The 19,466-nt window shown below is 37.6% G+C and overlaps 1 protein-coding gene across 3 annotated transcripts in view; it reads right to left on the bottom strand.

Annotated features, from left to right (window-relative positions):
• Nucleotides 1-304: 304 nt before the first annotated feature.
• atg5 (ATG5 autophagy related 5 homolog (S. cerevisiae)) overlaps nt 305-19,466 on the bottom strand; it is a 46,683-nt gene continuing 27,521 nt past the window's right edge. For 2 of the 3 annotated variants that reach the window (XM_040030611.1, XM_040030612.1), the window contains exon 8: nt 305-2,087. In XM_040030611.1, coding sequence (XP_039886545.1) covers nt 1,951-2,087 — 137 coding nt within the window. In that variant the 3' untranslated portion in view covers nt 305-1,950. Of the gene's footprint in view, nt 2,088-5,531; nt 5,861-19,466 lie in introns of those variants that run through there. The other variant, XM_040030614.1, reaches the window with a different exon arrangement.

Here is a 19,466-nt window from a genome sequence, read left to right as displayed (position 1 = left end):
AAAGCTTTCAAAGTATGGAGAGCTGCATGTATTTTCAATCTGGTTGAGTAAATAACGCCACATGTATGAAGTGAAGAACAAGAAAATTATCACATATTATAACATAATGTTGTTTTATGAGGGTTGAGCAAGTATTTTTGCAATGCCATGTAAATCATTCCTACAGGTTCGCTGTGGAGAAACTCGGAGTGGGTATGTCCCTCTAGCTATGACATCACATGAAACCTACTTCCGTATAGAGCCTTTAAATACATATAGAAGATTTCTGTTTGATTTTAAATCAGTATGGATTAACAATGTCAGATTGATTTTTAATGGCAATTTATTTCACTGTGAACAGTAAAAATCACAATCAAAACAAACAAAAGAAAGTCAAGATGCCGATACGAGAGAGAAACATGGCAACATTTTACAAACTCATCTAGTCATTGCATTCCTCAGCTACTGCCATTATGCTGTAAAAGAAGTGCTGCCCACTATTGCCAATTCTCTTTGTGTCAACAAACAAAATTATTTAAAGCATATGTAGAACATGTAAAACCACCACTGCCCCCAACAGACTGCAGACTTAGTGCTAAGTACGCCTGCCGTCTCATTATCTCAGCTGAGTTCTTTAAATGAAACAAAACCAGATGCTCATTTAAGTTTGGCAGTGAAGAAAAGACGCTCTTGCCAAATCTGACAAAAACAGACAGTAAAAACAGCTAAAGAGTGTTGTACTGATGGAAAGATATCAACACCTGCTATTGAAAACACATGTGGATTTTTTTCCCCATGAGTGTCTCAGTAAATGCTTTAGCCTCATTAGTAGCTACGTGATTTTTGAATGTTAACTCTGTGAAAATTCAACATCTCCATTGTTTTTTTAGTAGTAAAAACAGGCTTTTACCATGCCACCATGTCATTTTTAGTTTATGGACATTTGGTTTTGAGCGTTGCAGATTCCCACCATCCACTAGGCAACAAATCTAAAAAATTAAAGACCTCAAGTTGTGCAAAGGCAGTTTTTTTTTCTCTGCCAACAAACAAAAAAACAAAAAAAGGAATTTCATAATTTTAAAATCAAAGCTACAATTTAATGCTAATTCAGCAACAGTACAGAAACACTTTGGACATTCTGATTGCTAAGTTGCTTTTGCAAATAACTCAAAATTCAATGGTAAACAGTCAGCCCAAACCACCTCCTGGGTATGCTGAGATCAGTGAAAGGAGATAATTATGTCAGTCACTGCTGCCAAAACTCCAAAACAGTTTATCCTCTTTTTATTCAAGCCCACTTTGTCAAATGAATCCATATTTTTAACCAACAAAAGGTTGTGATGTGAGCTTAAAGTGACTTCATGTGCACACGTCCACACATTGATGAGAGGACAATAAGGATAAAGATGATAATGTGCAGTAAATAAGGCAACTTCAGCAGGATTTGATACACCGCTCCCCAAACTAGAAACAACTCCATTTCCCTGTCTACAGAAAAGTTACCGACAAGACAAGGAGGAAGATGTGTGCCAGATTTGTGAAACAAAGAATTCGTTCACCTCCTCTTCTCCCATTGAGATGTTTGCTTGTTCAGAGAGGAGTGGAAGGAGAAGATGTGGGAAAAGAATAAAAAAGAAAAGAAAAAAAGAACGAGATCCTTTGCTCATTCAACTCTTGCTTCTCCTTGTAGGAGAGGAGAAAGTTCTTTCCTTTTTTAAACAAGTTTTTGAGGGGGAAAGAGGAGGAGCAGTAGTAATTTTAAGAGGATATAAATATATATATAGACAAGCTGGAAAAGGGTTAGTAAATATCCCCTTTTGCATCCTTTGCTCATCTTTATCGTCAAGATTATGACCTCCTTCTCATTAAAGAGTTCTGTTACGTTAAGGTTTCCACCAAAAGAAAACGCTGGTCAACTGGCTGGCCAGTGTCTTATCACAGTGACAGTACATTGCAGGAGCAGAAGTGGCCTCAATCACTCGGGGTGGGAACAACACAGATGTGCAGGAAGTTGTCAGGATGGCTAAGGTGTTCGCTGAGCCACTGCAGAGGCGTCTCCAGCAGCGGCTCGATGCCGTGGATCACCACCTGATAACGTTTCTGCTCACCTAGATGGAGTGAGAGGGGACAGTTAGTAAATACCATCAGTTATTTAAAAGTACAAATTTACAATATGTTCTTTTCTCAGTGCTGGTTTTCCAAACTCCGTGTTTAATCTGCCGTTGTTCCTGTAATATACAATTACACTCCCAAAAGAATGCAAATTATTTCAATCACAATTACACAAATATTGAAAGATTCTTTGACCAAAAAAAACCCAACAAAAAACCCAATACACAAAACAGTGATAACTAATTAAGTTAACTGGCAACGGACCAGTAGGTCTAAATTGAAAAGCGCATCCAAGCGAGTAAAATAGTTCATCAATCTGTAAAAACTATACAGGAAAACAGTTCAGAATAGCTTTCTCCCCCCAATGTGGCATTGCAGGTTAAGGGATTGCACATTTTTATCATGAAAGGATTCAGAGAATATGGAAAGATCACAGCATGCAAGCAACTAGGTCCCAGAAGAAATACTAAATAGATACGAAATACTAAATACATGTGATTCTTAGGCCTTGAGGATACACTGCACAAAAAAATGACAGGTTTCTGTAAAGGAAACCACTGCACTGGCACAGGAACCCTTCTGAAAGCCACAGTCAATGAAGTTGTTATGCAAATTAAACTGATATACCCGAGATCCAGAAACTCCTGAGTCATTAACATTAAGACGAACCGAAGTGTAAAGGTGTAAAGGTGTCTTGTTATGTGAGCAATAGAATCAAGAACGCCGCAGGGCAAAAAAACAGTGTTGATGATGGTAAGCGGAAGCACCGGTGCACAACAATGTGGGTAAGTTGCACATTCGTGCAGTCCCAATAATGCTCAACAGGTTTTGCTGGCATCCAGTCCAACATGTTTTTGCTTGTTAACAGCAAGAAAATGCTAAACCACTGTTTCCACACATCACACATCAACAGCATGGCTTACAGTAAAAGAGGCTGCCTGATAAACTGTCTGCAGTTTAACTCTGAACAAAACGGGTGCCGATATAAAACAAACAGAGGACATCCCAAAAGAGTGTGAAAGTGCTGCATAAATTAATGAACAGGAGGAAAAAAAACAAAGGAAAACATCATGTGACAATTTAAAAGCAGGAAGGAGAGAAAGAGAGATGAAAAAATTGAAATAACGTGAGAAAGTCAGAGCAGAGTAGAGAAAAGAAAAGACAACGGTGTCAAAAAGAAACAAGATAAAAGCACAAAGACTAGGAAGTAATGCAGGAGAAGAGAGGAAAAGAGATGCTAACATGAGGTGAGAGAGACCACATCAGATAGTACAGTAATACCACTGGTGTGGTGGATGAGAGAGAGAAAGAAGAGAGAAAGTATGAGTGGAAATGTGAGTGTGTGTTCAGTTAAAAAGCAAAGTGGCAGTTTATTGTTTTTGTTAACCTGTCACAGGATTCGAATTTTAAACTTTCACTCTGACAGTGCGTGGTGAGTGAGAGTCAGCGTCCTTTGGTAACGCCCATCCCTCAAAGGACCACGACTAAAAACACAAAAAAACGAACGTTATGAGAAACAACTTCTTCGACCTTTTCAACTTGCGGAGGTCAGATCATTCGTCGAGTGTACATTTCTAAAGATTAAATGACAACTTTTAATCTGTAAACTCCTCTAGTTTAACCAATGATCTCTTTATCAGCAGTGGCATGATGTCCTCTGAAGGAGCTCTGTCAAGTCTGAAGAAATGAGGTGTGAATTTAGAAAATTATTTCATTTCAATATGGGAAATTAAGAATAAAACTCCTTTAGCAATTACAAGCACTAGCTTTTTCCTTTCATCTAAACTACCTCAATGTCATAAAATTAAAAATAGCACAAAAATAAGAAAAGATAATCATGGTAACACAAGAGCAATGAACAGGAAACCACGCCAAGATGACCATCCTTATTACTACTTTTAGCTGTACTTAATACTAAGGCCTTAATAATTAGTACATTTTATATTCTTTCCAACAATTTTTAAGACGCAATTACATTTGTTTTAGCAGATTTTAAAATGTTAAAAAGTTTCTGAATTTTTATATAGATTTATGCAAGTACAGACTTATCCAAGTAGTGGTTGGCCGCATGCATACAGCAGCTCAGACTCATTTCAAGCCTCAGACATATTTCTGAAGACCAGAAATGTTTAGAAAAAAAGTATGCACGCATATTTTCTACCACTGAGCTTTAATGATAATCTCTTCTTAGAGTAAGGAACTGACCTCTAGTTTTAATATGATAAATTACAAAATCATTACATTTTTGTAATGTGCAGGGCAGTTTATATAAAGCAACTCAAATTATGTTATCTGTTCATATTTTAATTTCATTAAAGTCATAAATATTCTGACTTCTCTGACCAATAATTCCTTCCTGACTGATATTCATGCTTCAAGACATATTTTTGCAGTGAGCAGGCCAGAAGGTGACAAACCTTTTAATTGGCCATAAAACAGAAACTATGTTTAATATGTCAATTAACATAAAAACAGTCACTATTTTTTGGTCCAGTTCATCGTACAGGCAGAAATGACACTGCAATTCTTTTAGTTTAGATTTGAAATTTTAAACGTGAACTTATTTTTGAGAAACCGTTTTTGAGCTTTTTACCTTTTGTACTTTGCATTTGTCTTTGCGTGAGAAAGGCAGACAGTGATTGCCCTTTTCCTGTCTATCACTGTTGTCCTCACACAGACACACACACACACACACATGCACGCACGCACACACACACACACACTGTTGTCCTCATTCAGTTCCACGTAATATCAGGAGGACGGTTAAGACAGAGCGTTAACTGCCGGTCTGAGAAGCAACTCCACCCCACACCTGCTGACTTACTGGCAAACAGAAACATGCAATAAGTTAAAATGAAAAAGCAATGCAAGTTCTCAGCAAAGGTTTGCTTCTGAAGATGGAGGCTGTGCACATTTAGGCCAGACCTCTGAGCTGCCTCTACTGGTGGCAGCTGGAATTTAAATTTAAAAGCACTTTAACTGCTTTTATGTAATCCAGTATTGGTACTAGTCTTCAAAACAAACCAGAATTGTTTAATCATTATAGCTAAAGTGCTATTTTAGAGTAACTGTTCATAAGATTACCCCAGCAGATGATTAAAAAAAAAAAGAGAGAGAGAGGAATGGCTTGGCCTCTGCATGCTTATTTTAACTGATGCTATGTGCATGCAGGAAGTCTGGTGAATACAGTTTGTGCATGTGTAAGCATCTAAACAGGACTTTATTTTACAGAAATAAAACTGTTTTTTCTTTTAAACCTCTGAGCACCTAGAAATGCATTTGAGAAAAGTACAAACCATGTAGATGTGAGAGGAAAAAAACAAGTTGGTAAAATTAAAATAATTAAAAAAAAAACATTACCAATTGTATCTAAACAGTGATAACTATTTGGTTGAATTTTTAATTTATTTATGATTTTTCACCATTCATTTCCAGTACAGCTGTTGGTGGAATTAAATTCATTAATGAAATTAATTAATTAATTAAATAAATTATCTCACAATAGCATTATTAATGCATTTTAAACGTAATAAAATATGTTTGAAGATTCAAGAAGTGCGAAATTAAAAGGATGTGTTGTTTGCACTTCTGGTTAACTGTGCTCAAACCACTTAGCCACAATCTGAAAAAGAAAGAGGATAAAAAAAAAAAAAAAAAGTTTTTGTTCTTTTCTTTTTTAAATGTTATTTCTTCTTTGATGACAGCATTTGAAGAGTCCATACTCTGAAGAAAATCATCTTTGGGTGGAGGTCCATTACTTACAGATGAGCTGTTGAGGAAAAACAGCTGAACTGAAATGTGTTACAAGGAATTTGAAAAGGGGAAAAATGTTACGCAAAAAAGAAAAAAAAAAAAAGAAATAGTGAATGTACAACGTGCAACTAAGAAAGGGCAGCTTTTGGTTTAAACTTTACACAAAATCCTTTTAGTAAGGTCCTATTAAGGTCCTACAATGCACAATCCTCTCCATAGTGTCCTCTATGAGCAGGAAATCTTTAATGTGTTAAAATATAAACCAAAAAAACAATGAACCCGTGAAAATCGTCAGAGGCTGAAATTGATCATTGTGAATCTGCATTCATTTGTACTGTGAACAGTGAAACAAAGCACATAATTGTGACACCGTGTTAGGGGGGTGGGGAGCAATGATTAACTAACTATTTGGCAATAAAGTCTCGAAAAAATTCATGAGAAAAAGTGCAATTTAGTTCAAAAGCACAGAAAGTAAAAGGTGAGATGCTGCTTAAGTGACAGCAAGAGTGAAAACACACTTTCCCTGGTTCACTCATTTAATCGCGCCCTCTCTCTCTGCTTTACACGCACTCACAGACACAGACACACACACGCCTACACACACACACACACAACACGTTTCTGGGTGGTATTTCTTAACCATCACTAACCTTTACCCCTTGCCTGGCAACAGAAAGGCAGATGGGGGCGGAGGAGGCGTATTATCACAGTATCACTATGAGAAATCGGGGAAATTTGCAATGGGCCACACCCCCCAAAAACTCTCATACATCCATACACTACTCAAACACATAAATATTACTTTAGATCATCACTTTAACCACCTGCACCCAAATTAGTCAGACGAATGTGTGCAGTGTCATGCTAAAACCCACACAAATTCATACAGTATTTGGGAAACACATGAGAAAAAAAGCAGGAAAAGGCAAACTGAATTGCCAGTAAGGTCAGCCTGGGTTGATGACTTTGTCTGCAAAAAACACATCGAACATCTGCACCACTGGAACAGCTGACACATGTTAAGCCAAAAACAATTGACACAGTTAATTAAAACAAGCTTTTTTCCTTTGAACCACAGAAACATATCATATTCGTGTTATATGAGAAGGAAATAGAGAAATAGAGATAGCGCATATGTAACCTACTTAATCCTTAACTTTCTAAGATGACTTAAGGTCATCAAAATACAGCAAAAGACTGTCAAAGGAATTGAACTTTGTAGAGTGCTAAAATAGCCTTTAACCACCAGGACATTGTCAAAGAAAGTAAAATTACCTTTTGCCCCTAACATTCTTGCTCATCAAGTTCATTTTATTATGTGCATGAAGTACTTATCCTCACAACTCTCACCAGCCAACCCGTGCAATCTCCTTGTGATCCGTATATGGCCGTGGCAGCATGAGCAACCTCTGGGTGACCGGCTGGTCACCATAATTAATTACAATCAGTTGCCAAAAGCAAAAAAAATTCAATGCAATCACCGGACAACCACTGATTTTTTTTTTTTTTTTTTTTTTTTAAAAACTACTAACCAGGAGGTTGCCATCCTATTTGTAATCTAGTATGACAGAGCCATAAGAAAGCATTTAGTGACTCAGATGATGCCATAAGGATTATGGAATGGACCATAATTAATAAAGAGCTCTTTAAAACCCAAATTAAATGCCACAATCATCTTTTTTCCAACCAGTATGCACTTTTTACACATTTATAACCAGTGTAGAAAAATTAGTCAATCATGCATTTCTTTAGATTTGGAGAGGAAGTCGGAGTACTGAGGAAACCCACGCAGGCACACGGAAAACATGTGAACTCCAAACAGAAAGGCACCAGCCGACCAGGAGTTTCAAACCCAGAGGCTTCTCGCTGTGAGGCGCTAGTAGTAAACCACTGAAAAAAACATGGGTATTTACCAGGAAAGTATATAAAACGGAGGTGTTATGAAAGACACACAATGTGAACTCTGAACTAGAGCGGGGTAGAAAATGAGTTTCTAAGATGGGCTGACACATTTTTACAGTTTATATTATTACAGCTTGATAATATATTATCATATTTTTTTCTGAGAGCCGTGCCAGCGTCTGTATGCCTCTTCTCGTACTACCCTGTCTGACTCACACCCCGCCCCCACACACCCTCTCAATCTCAAGGTTGCTCTCAAAGTTCCCTTGCAGCACAAAGGAGCACAACACAGGTATAGTGGTAAATAACATTTGAATATTGAAATTGGAATTTAACTTGATGTTAAAAATGCATGTGTGCCAATATGGATGCATACATAGTTTTACATAAGTTTTGCATAGTTTGTTGATTTGTAGAAACATGCAACTCCATTTACCTCGCAGAAAATGGAGTTGCTGGTTACCACTGTGAGGCTGTGGCATTTTAGCAGGTTAGTTTGGTTCCTGCTTAACATTTTGAAACACCACAGTAAGACACACAAGCTAGGAAAATGAAGTCGTGGTAAAACCAGCAACTCTTACGCTCTCTCTCATGAGAGCAAAACCAAGTTACTTGTCATGAACTGCTGAGTGAAGCAAAAGGTGAAATGAGTTTATTTGTGAGGTAACGACCATTAAAAAGGGTAAGAATGGGTTGTCCACAATGTCTTGTTAGAAAGAAATCCCTTCAAACTGAGGTTAAATGACCGATGAGCAAGCATTCTGGCAGTGACACAAACAACAACACTAACCTGTTTTTTAATGCCAAGAAAAAAGGTGGTTACATTCAAGGTGGAGAGTTTGATTCCCCCTCAAGCAACCAGAAGTACAGGTATAACCGTCAGAAGATGTGTCACGTACAGGAAAAAAAAACAATGCTGAGGAATATCGTACAGGAATAGAGATTTAAAAGTGGTGTTTTCCCGATTTGACTAATACAGTTCTGTGAATCATTCGTGTGACAGCTCTGACCATCAACACCGGGAAAAGATCTTTTTGAAGCCAGCTGACAAGAGTTAACACGCAGATCTAGTCATCAATATCCAGCAGCTCTACTGCTAAGTAATAGATCACCTGCTTTTTTCCCCCCTGTCATCAGCATTTTAAATTGTATAATTAAACTACATTACTATACTGTAGTGTGCAATTCCAGCTTCTGATTTTCATAAGTACTTTTTACAGACAAGAAGATAACAAACCATTACTTCAGTATTTTTGGAAAAATATGTTTGGAAAAATGTTTTGTCCAAAGGAAAAAAAAAATCCAAGAAACGTAATCAGTGATGATTGTAAATATCTTTAAATCTCTGTAGTGGAAGTTGCTTAGTGGAAGATTTTCCATGTCCAGAAATCATGACCACACCTGCTAAAAAGACCAAACAGAGAGCTTATGGTTTAATAGTAAGTGCTCAGTTGGCTCACTCCAAATCCAAATCAGTTCATTAATAATAACTCGTTTACACAGCAAATAAACAGTATCTATATGAAAAGAAGAAGAAGAAAAAAAAAAAAAAAAAAAAAGAGTAATTTGTTTGCTGACATACACACACACCCTGTGGTTGAGTAGTACCCAACTGCTGGCCAAGAGAACATGTTTTGTCAACCAAGCGCGGCCAAAGACTATTTAGAAAGACCGCAATGCTGCAGTCTCCTCACAGCAAACAGCGGCTGACTGCATGACTGGCAGCTGGTCAGACTTTCTGGCTGACAGAATGAATTACTAATGACTAACTGGTGGATAAAAATGACTACCTAGCTACTGAATGAAAGCTGGCGAGTCCAACTCTCCACATGGAAACACTTTCTGTGAGTATTACGGAAATCTTACTGATGTACTGAAGTATGCATGCAGGAATTTCGTCTAACAAGTTACAGTACATATAAATACAATAACTGAAAAATGCCTTGACAGTCACCACACAAAGATTGCTGTGTGACTATTTAAAGAAGGTTCAGTATAGTGCACGCTCATGGACACTTTATTAGGTATACCTGTGTCAAAATGCCTTGTTGGTGTCAGAGGTCAGAGGCCCGTTTGCTTTGGGCAGTGCTCATTGCATACAATGGTACTACTACTACTACTACTACACTTGCTTAACAAGTTCACCTATTGAATCCTTGAAAACGAAGACACAAATCCTTTGGGGGTGACATAAGGTGAACACCACAGCTTTGCCTCAACATTGTTGCTCATGTACCCATGATCTGATGGCTGCTTCCAGCAAGATGAAACACGATGTCACAAAGGTCAAATAATGTCAAACGGGTTTCTTCAACATGATTATTAAAATGGCTTCCACAGTCACCAGATTTTAGTCCAATGGAGTATCTTTAGGATGTGGTGGAACGGGAGATTCACATCTTAGATGTGTAGCCAAAAAATCTGCAGTAAATGTGGGATGTTAATATTATGAAAAAAAACTAGGGCAGTTATAAAGACAAAAGGGTGTCCAAACCTGTACTAGCGAGGCGTACCTAATAAAGTGGCCTCTGATTACATGTTTGAAGACAAGTCATCATGTAATGTTACTGTCTGACACATTTTAATACACAGTTAATAATTTGTTATTCATCTCATTTATGTCATGACATTTTCACAGTCTGGAAGATTCAAAGATTCATGTATATTCTGAAAATAGGATAGCAATTAAAAACAAAGGTGTACGCAAATAAAATGACCTAATGTTCTGATGAAGGCTGCAAGGCTGAACTATTAACATGTCCGTTGACATGGCCAAAATAAATTGGTGAAACTGATTTTCATTAGGTTTTGTAAAGATGCTATCCATTTTCTTTTTAGGTATTCAACATTGTACCTATATGATTTGGGTTTAGCACCACAGATAGTATATACAATTTACAATACAGTGGAACTCTGACTTACGAAAATCGTCGACTTACGAAAGACCCTCGGGATTTAATTTCGTAAGTCGAAGCACCCATTGCGCCTTTTGAGTGAACGATAGGCTAAAGGCTAATTGCTAACTGCAACAACAATACGTCATTCAAGTGGAACAGTGAAGCGCATGTATGAAAGCCAAGGGGGTTGTCACATGATTCGAAAGGCATTGTGGGCATTGTAGACATTCTGGGCTCAGCCAATCAGAGCCAGCGGCTTTCATTACGCGGGCATTTTGCCGTAACACGGGCAGAAATATTGCCGTTAAGTGCCTTCGTAACTTGAATTTTTCGTTAAATGGGGTATTCGTAAGTCGGGGTTCCACTATATGTAGAAAAATATTGCTTAAAACATTTTATTGGATCTTACTGTGAACTTTTGATTTAGCAAATTATTTCTTTAAACTATCATTCTAACATCTTTTAACTTCTGCTCAGTCATATGGGTATATGAAGCCCCTGTACATAATAGAAATAAAGTAGGCAGTATTTTAGATAATGACCCTGAATGCTAGAGTTTCAATATCTTTTTTCTACAAAACCACTGACCTTTGATAAAAGCTATGGTTTTCATATGTTAACCGTTAACCTGCAGCAGCACAAGAACTGTGATTAGAAAAAATGCGAAATAATATATCTTAATCATAAGTGTCTTGATAGAAATTAATCATCCTTACCACACACTGAGCTTCTGAAAACACTGTGCTAGAGACACATTTGAGTCAGAAACAAAAACACTCCATCCACATTATGTTTTGTGGACTGAGCTTTTATTTGTTTAATGTACAGAAAATACAAACTTAATTTTAGCCCATACATGTAAAACTGACTTGACTTTTGAATTAATGCAACCTTAGCATTACATAAACTGTTCGGCAACACTACAAAAGTTTTAGGACATTTTGATTACCACTTTAAATATAAAACAAGCACAAACTTGCAATCACATTAAACATTATCTCTGTTTAAAATATGCAATAAGGTGGTTGAGTTTATTAACATCACTGTATTGAGATTACTGCAATGAAAATATCAGTCCTAAATGATATCCCATTATCCATAGTTTATAACTTCTTTGACAAATCAAATTAAATGTGATTGTATATTTAAAAATAGACTGAGAAATATCCATTTAGAATAAGTTACTATAACCCTATCTCAAGGAGTTTAGTGCCGTGGTTTTGCAAACGAAACCCGTCCCTACCGAGTTTACATTTTTGTTAAACGTATCACTCATACTCATACTTCAGTGACCTGAAGTGGCTACTTTTACTTATGGTGGCAGTGTTGCTGGTCTGCAGCATTCAGATGTGTATTAACACAATGAAAAGACATGGTCTTAGAGAAGCAATTGTTGCTGTCCATCAGTGGGGTTATAACAGATCACACAATTTGAAGTTTGTTACCCTACAGTGAAAAAGTCCCACAAAGCTGGTTTTGTTCATCTGGACGCAGCATTTTCAGTGACAGGAACGCTATATCACACTTCTAAGTGACTTCCTCAGTCTCAGCTGACAGCAGGTTTCCCCAAAGTTATACACGGTACAGTTGCACAACAACTGAAACTAGTGCCGTTACCTAACAATGAGCCATGAGCTCAGTTTCATGATCATAAATATGCAGATTCTCATGATCACTGTTCAATGACCATGAGAATTCTCTGTTAAGCAATGGTGCTAGTTTTAAATGTTGTGCAACGATGCCATTTATGAGGCTGGGGAAAGCTGCAGTCAGCTGACACTAAGTCACATGAATGAGTGATGAAACATTTCTCTTACTGATAACACCGTTTATAGAGAAACCAAATTGACTTTCTAGGATTTTCTGACCTTGGTTATTTAGCAAAAATCAAGCTATAAAGTGAGAAAGATGAAAGAGAACTTTCCAAAAAAAAAAAAAAAAAAAAAACCCACCCAAAAACAAGACAGAGCTACATTTCAGACTTTAGAGGCCTCAGTTAACATGTTAAATCCTGTAATTCATGACAGTCAAATCATGAAAAGGAATGAACAAGTGTGGCTTATTTGGCAGCATTGCCAGGGGAATGCCCCACAGGACCTGCGCACCTTGCAGTCATTGAGTAAACCATGGACTCTTCTGTATACCAAAGGATTCTTGGGTCAACTGCGGGGCCATCTACAACTAAAACTTGCCAAAAATCATGCAACAGAAAAATAATCCAAAGCATACCAATAAATATACATAACAACCAAAAAAATGAAGAAATAATATGTTGTAATAGCCTGAACTCCAGACCTCAGCTGGGTTGCTTGAGCAATTTTGACTCAGACAGTCAGAAATATTATAATTCTGATAATTTATCAGTACATATGCATATTTTTATATCAATGTATAAATACAAAGCTGACACTTGTGAGACTTTAGAGGTGTGAGCATCACGGCAGATGCCTTTGTGTCAAAGTATCTGAGGATAAAACACAGAAAAGCATGAAGGAGATTTTCCTGGTCTGGCTTTTTATAGCAGATAACTGTGTTAAAAATATTCTGCAGTAGATCAAAAATGGAAGAAAACATGAATCAACATATGAACATTAACTGATGCTGCTGAAGTGAAGCAGGGCAAAGTTACAAAGCTAAGCATTTTGCAATTTGGGATAATTTGTAAAAGTTTACATATCTTCGATACTGAACAGCATAAAGCCTTTCTTGTGGGAGGTCATTAAAAAAAAAACAAAAAAACAGCAGCATAATGGTGGAAGTGTGATTTTATTATGGTGGAAGCAAAACAGCAAAAGTAAGAGGGAATTAATGACAATGTTTATCAAATGTGAAGTGTAGTTTTAGCTGGTTCACTGAATTTGGGTCAGAGAGTGACAAAACCTCCAGCATCAGAATCTGTGAGATGTCGGCTTTCAGCCCCAATGGCGTGTCCGTGTACGTAAACGATCCGTGTTTTGTGTTTACGTCTTTTACCTGCTCTCATTTGCTGTTTTAGCTGTTTGGTGGTTGTTGAAATAGTTTTGTGAGCTTTAACCTGAGATTCTGGCGTTTCTGGGAAAATACATTTAGATTTAAAAAATCGATTCAGGATTCAATGAATCGATATCACTTTATTCAAGCTAAAAAAAAAAAAATTAATCCTAAAATCTATTTTAATTAAAATGCTGATGCAGGACCTCAAGAGAGCAGTGCATATAACCCGATCATATTGTCCACAATAATAAAAGTATTCATTTTCACGTGATGTAAAAGTGTTAACAATTTAAGTAAAGTTATCAGTGATATAATGATTCTGTGTATCTACTTTTGCTTTTGCACAAACAACAAGACAAAACCAGACATGTTTGAGAATGAAAGCGATGTGTCAGCCTGTGATGATTGTTAATTAGAAGTGAGCTTCTTGAACCTCTGACAAAGCACAATACTCTGAAAGATATGCAAAGAAAGTGTTGCCACTACAGGTGTAAACAACAAATTTGTTTCAACAGATGGCAAAGACTCAACATCAAGCACAACCAGATTATGAGGGAGGAGTATGGTATCATATTTATGTTAATAATTCCATAGAAGAGACGCTAGAAGCTGGTGATATGCAGCCCAAATGTAAGCAAATGACTCAACAGACCATTGCTGGAGAGCTCATAAATTATCACTTCATATGACAGTAAGAACAAACTGTAGCTGGAAATTAATCACGAAATTACACGGTAGAAAAGCAGCTGATTAAAGAGCTCAATTCAAGTTACAACATCCCAGTTTCAATTTTATTATGTGGCAAATTACTCATTCACACCTGAATGCATGGCAGGTTTGCTAAAAAGAAAAAAAAAGTGCAACTCTTGCATCATTTACTGCTAATACATTTGAAGGGCAGCAGGACCAGTACGTGAGTCAGTGTGCAAGAGTTATTGTTGTTGTTTTGTATTTTTAATTATATGAAAATCCTACACAGGCTGGTAAAACTAAAGTGTTATTTTATACTTTTACACTTGAAGTTGCAGTGTCTATTGCACCATAATGCTGCTGCTGCTGCTGGTGGTGGTGGCACCTTGTGGTAAAAAATTCACACTTTGAATTGCGTCATCATTGACAGTAAAACTGGAAAGGATGGGTGGAAATTGCCATTCACTTTACAATGTTCACTGTCCACCCCCCGACATAGAGGTCGGCTATTTAGGATGTGTAATACTCTTGAAACATAGTGAGAAACCTACTAAACATTATGTAGATAAGATAAACTATGGCAACCATGAGTAAACAAACAAGTGTATATGTTATTTCAGAGAAAGTAAAACACATTATTGACTAGCATCTTCCTCATTATGTGGGAGAGGTGAAGATGGATGTTAACTTTCACCCTCTGAGTGTGTTTACCCATGCTGTGAAGTGTAGCCCTGACATTCTCCCAGTCTTAATGTCACACGATTTATATCATTATATTATCAACAACCCCTTACATTTTATTGAACAAGATGTGAAGGCCCACAAAAACGTGAATGCTTATCAGTATTTTGTGTGAAGATGGGCAACAAACCCCAGCCACTGGACTCTGCCTGGAATGTAGTTACTGGGTCAAGTGGACCCCGGTCACTGCTTGGGTATTTACCTGATTTTTATTCCATTTTGATATTGATACATCTGTGCATTATCCTTTAAACTGTCAACATAGCTCATTTGTGATTAACAACAATAATACTGAGGTAACTTGTTAAAGATAGCCATAATTTTCTGTCAGTAAGCGCTGCTGTTAGTTTACCCGTATTATCCGTGAATAGTTCACCCCTATTCACGATTAACACAGGAACTTTTTTTTTTGACGTGGCTCTATCATGAGCAGACTTGCACTTAACAAATAAACTATCTAATGATGTGACGTAATCAAAATGCTGATCAAAGGGAAAGTAGTTAAAACTTTTAAGACGCTAGAATCTACTGCTAGCTGACATGATGTTACCTTGTAGAGTTATGTTGTTGATTAGCCATCAACAGTCAGCTGTCCAAAGATGGGAGGGTCGCATGACTTATCTGCTAACGATAACTTATTGTGATAATATCAAAATTGAATTAAATATGTTCATATAGGATTTCTTATGTTAGAACCCAAACTTCAGTTCATGAGTGAGACTGAAACAGAAAAGTGATTAAAAAAAAACCCTCTTTCTGTCCTTGATGCAGAATATAGGGAGATTGTGAGGCACAAAAAAAGTAGTCATAATTTCTATGTAAACTTTATGAGTGACAGGATATGATCGCTACCACCACGTCCAAAACGTCCATATTGTCAGAAATACTATTATCAATTTCGTTTAAATATAGTGCTGTAATTTTGAGGCTATATTACTATATAATATATAATGAGGCTTACGTCAAGTTATTACTGCTAAAAGTGGTTTTACAAGTAACTGAATCATGGTATGTGCCTATTTTCTTCCACAAAGTGCTTGTGCATTTTGTCTTGATTTTTTTAATTAAATAAATAATGACAAGATGCAATATTTTGTTCATGTGTTTTTCATCTGAGCTATGTCTTTTTAACACTTTGTGAAGACTAGACAAAAAACAGTCTGAAAGGATTAGGCAAACAAAAACATGGTCTCAATGCAAAATGAATGATATATATCTATACAGGGGGTGAAAATAGCAGCATTGTGTGCTGAAAATTTACTCTGAAAATTTAGATTTAAAACATTTATAATAATACAGTATTTTGTTAGCTCCTCTTATTCATAAATGCATATTTAAGACTCTTTAAGGATGTGGAAAAACCTTGTACATGACAAAATTTTAACATCACCGATCCTACCAGCACCAGCAGTGCATTCGTGTTTCCATTTGCTTAAGGTGTACAAGGCAATAGAAATTTTTATCAAAACATTCACAGGCATCGCAGTCTTTTACAGTAAAGCTGTACGGATAGAATTAGAAAGCAGAAGATCTCAGCTGACCACATTTTAATCAACAATAGAAAGAGTCATCAAGCAGGCTTTCAAGCCATTCTGAATTCCCCTGTCTGGTGCACATCTCAGACGCCCCCGCACATGAACCATAACCCACTAGATCTGCTGTATCAAAACAGCCACTGAAACCTACACTTCCCCTCGAGCCTCCGAACCAAGCCGAACCGTATGGGGAAGCCTGCCAATAGTGAGTGGGCTGTACCAAATATGTTACTGAAATGGGTGAACGTGGGAGGAGGAAAGAGGGTGCGCTGAGAGATCACTGTGTGGATTTGTCACTCAAATAAGAGGGGGGTTGGTCAGGGTGGGGCTGTGGGGGCTATGATGAGGTAGGGGTTTTCCTACGATTATTCATGGACAATAATCAATGCAAGGGTTTTTCATGATTGTGCTCGCCTCCGATAAAAACCTGCAACTTCGCTTACAAGAACTGTCTGTCAAACACATGTCATGTGTGGGCAGCGTCACCCTTCAGGCTGTGATTTCTGTGGCAAATCTAAGCTAAATTCCTAACAAAAGCTTGCTCAGTAACACACCTGGTACCAAAAAAAGAAAAAAAAAACCTAAATAGATGAGACAGCTTCAGCACACGTCAGTGTTGACCGCTGCTTACAGGAAAATGTTGCTTTGGGTTTGTTTCCCGCAGTGTGGAGGGAACGAAAGCCTAACGGCAAATCAGGCTTTTCGGCCACCACAGAGAATGATTTGGGAATCCCCTTTTTGTATGTCTTAATTCAAGCCACCTCCATTTGTTTGCTACAACTGGTTTCTGGATCCTAGCAGGGTCAGCACCAATCCTCTCTCAGACATAACAGAGGAGGAGTTTGTTTGAAAAACCCTTGTTATTTGATGTTTGAAAGATCACACAGATGTAGAGCACCCCAGATTTTCTTTTTGTTCGAGTGCCGGCATAAAAAGAGAAAGGTTCTCTGAACTCTTCAAGAATAGTACCAGCAAACCCCCTCCCCCCAAACATCACCACCCCACCCAGTCGCTGAACACAAGTCCCGGTCTCACTAATCCAAACATGCCGCCATAATCCCTGGCTATCACCCAACTCATCTAGCAGCCAAGGAAGACGTGGAAACCAAACAAACGACAAGAGACAAAAGGCCACTTTCACCTTGATCAAGAAGGCAGGCTGGCGGACCCCTCTGGGAGGGAGGAGAGCAAAGAAAAGCAGATTTAACGTCAAAGACATGAAAGACATCGAAAGCAGACAGGGAAGATGAAGACTACACCTGAGATAGAGATAGATGATCAAAGAGGAAAAATGAGCCTTAGATCAGGAAAACTATACAGACAGAAAAACAAAAAGCAAAGAAGAACAAGGAAGAAGATTTATCTGCCACTACTTCCATTCTTCAAACAGTCAAAAAAGCAAACCTTAAAATGCGGCAATGACTACAATGCATATAAAATGAACTTCTAACAACTTTCTTAAACTGTGACGGAAACTATGACAGCTGTTACGGTGCAGTACAGAGATGCCGCGTCTTGGCTGGATTTCACTGAAACCAAAGACATTGTACTTGCCGAGTTTCAAGCCTCTAAAGGCTGTGAAACTATGACAACACAAAAGACACGCACTGTACAAGGACAGATTATGATTTCTGAATTACTTTTTCACTTAAAGCTTTAGTTATTAATACTAGGTCAGGACAATTTCTTGGTAATCCAGAGACTCTGTTAGACAACAAATGACAAGTGCACACCATCCACTTTTGTCATTCTCTGTTACAATTCATAATCTGCCACAGAAACGCAGTGCGCTACCCTACAGCTACACTACAACACTATCCAATCTTAAAACTCTAAGAACTCATATAACTCGTGATTCTGGCCGCTGACTTTAGGGGTTGTTGCAGCAGATCATCTGTACCCATAGCAGCCTGTCCCTAGCATGCTCCACCAACTAACATGTTCTCCTTCACTGGTTCTCTGCATCAACAAATCTTCTCTGTGGCATTTTTCTATTCCTAATGCCTGGCAGCTCCATATTCAGCACCCTTTACTTTATACATTCTTCCATCCTCTATACAAGTTCAAACAGTCTCAGCCCTGCCTCTCTTACTTTGTCTCCAAACTGCTCCACTTATGCTGATGATATCCTCTGATATAGTGATTTCAATTCCTGTCCATGCTGGGTGCTCCAAACAATATATTTTACCATATTGCTGCTAAGGCCCCAACACCATATTTTTGGCTCTGGAACGTAAAGTTAATGGCTATGCTCTGTAGCAGGTAGGGCGCTACCTCTCTATCTCCAATATTTACTTACTTTTAAGTCTGCTTTTGGGCTTAACCAACTCTTAAAGGAAATATCTTGTGCTTTGTGTTTTCCCATTTACTGATAAGTGGGTAATATACAATGGATGTTAAAGGCTTTGTTCAACTGGGCTTTGAGGCTATAGAGGGGTGAGGGTAAACCAAAACAGTGAAGAAACTGGCATCACACCCTAAACCCTTAGCACCATTTTTGTCAACATATACTAAAAAGCACTACTCTATTGTTTTATTTGAATTATTTTTGAGTGTACTAGCTGCAAAAGATGTGTTTTGTGTGCTGTGTTATTTGTTGTATAGAATTGGAAAAATCTAACATCTTGGGTTACTTTGATACAAGCAAATCTTGCAGTGGCTTGGTGCCGAAATAAAACTAATTACATACTTTAGGAGATTTAAAATATGATAATAATCAAGCTTTTTAGTGCTATTGTGTATTTAATGTAAAAAATTTTACATTTTCTGTAAATTCTGTGAATCTCAGGCAACTCAACTTGAGTGAAGTGTTTTCAGCTGGGCGTCGTCTACCTGGAGTCAAGTGTTTTGACCGATGCATGAAACTAGGGCTGTTCGATATAAC

The sequence above is a fragment of the Simochromis diagramma genome, unplaced genomic scaffold, assembly GCF_900408965.1.
Source record: "Simochromis diagramma unplaced genomic scaffold, fSimDia1.1 OVJJ01000361.1, whole genome shotgun sequence".
Classification (NCBI taxonomy): Eukaryota; Metazoa; Chordata; class Actinopteri; order Cichliformes; family Cichlidae; genus Simochromis; species Simochromis diagramma.
Note: the sequence above shows the minus strand (reverse complement) of the source record. Positions and strands in the feature narration are given on the sequence as shown.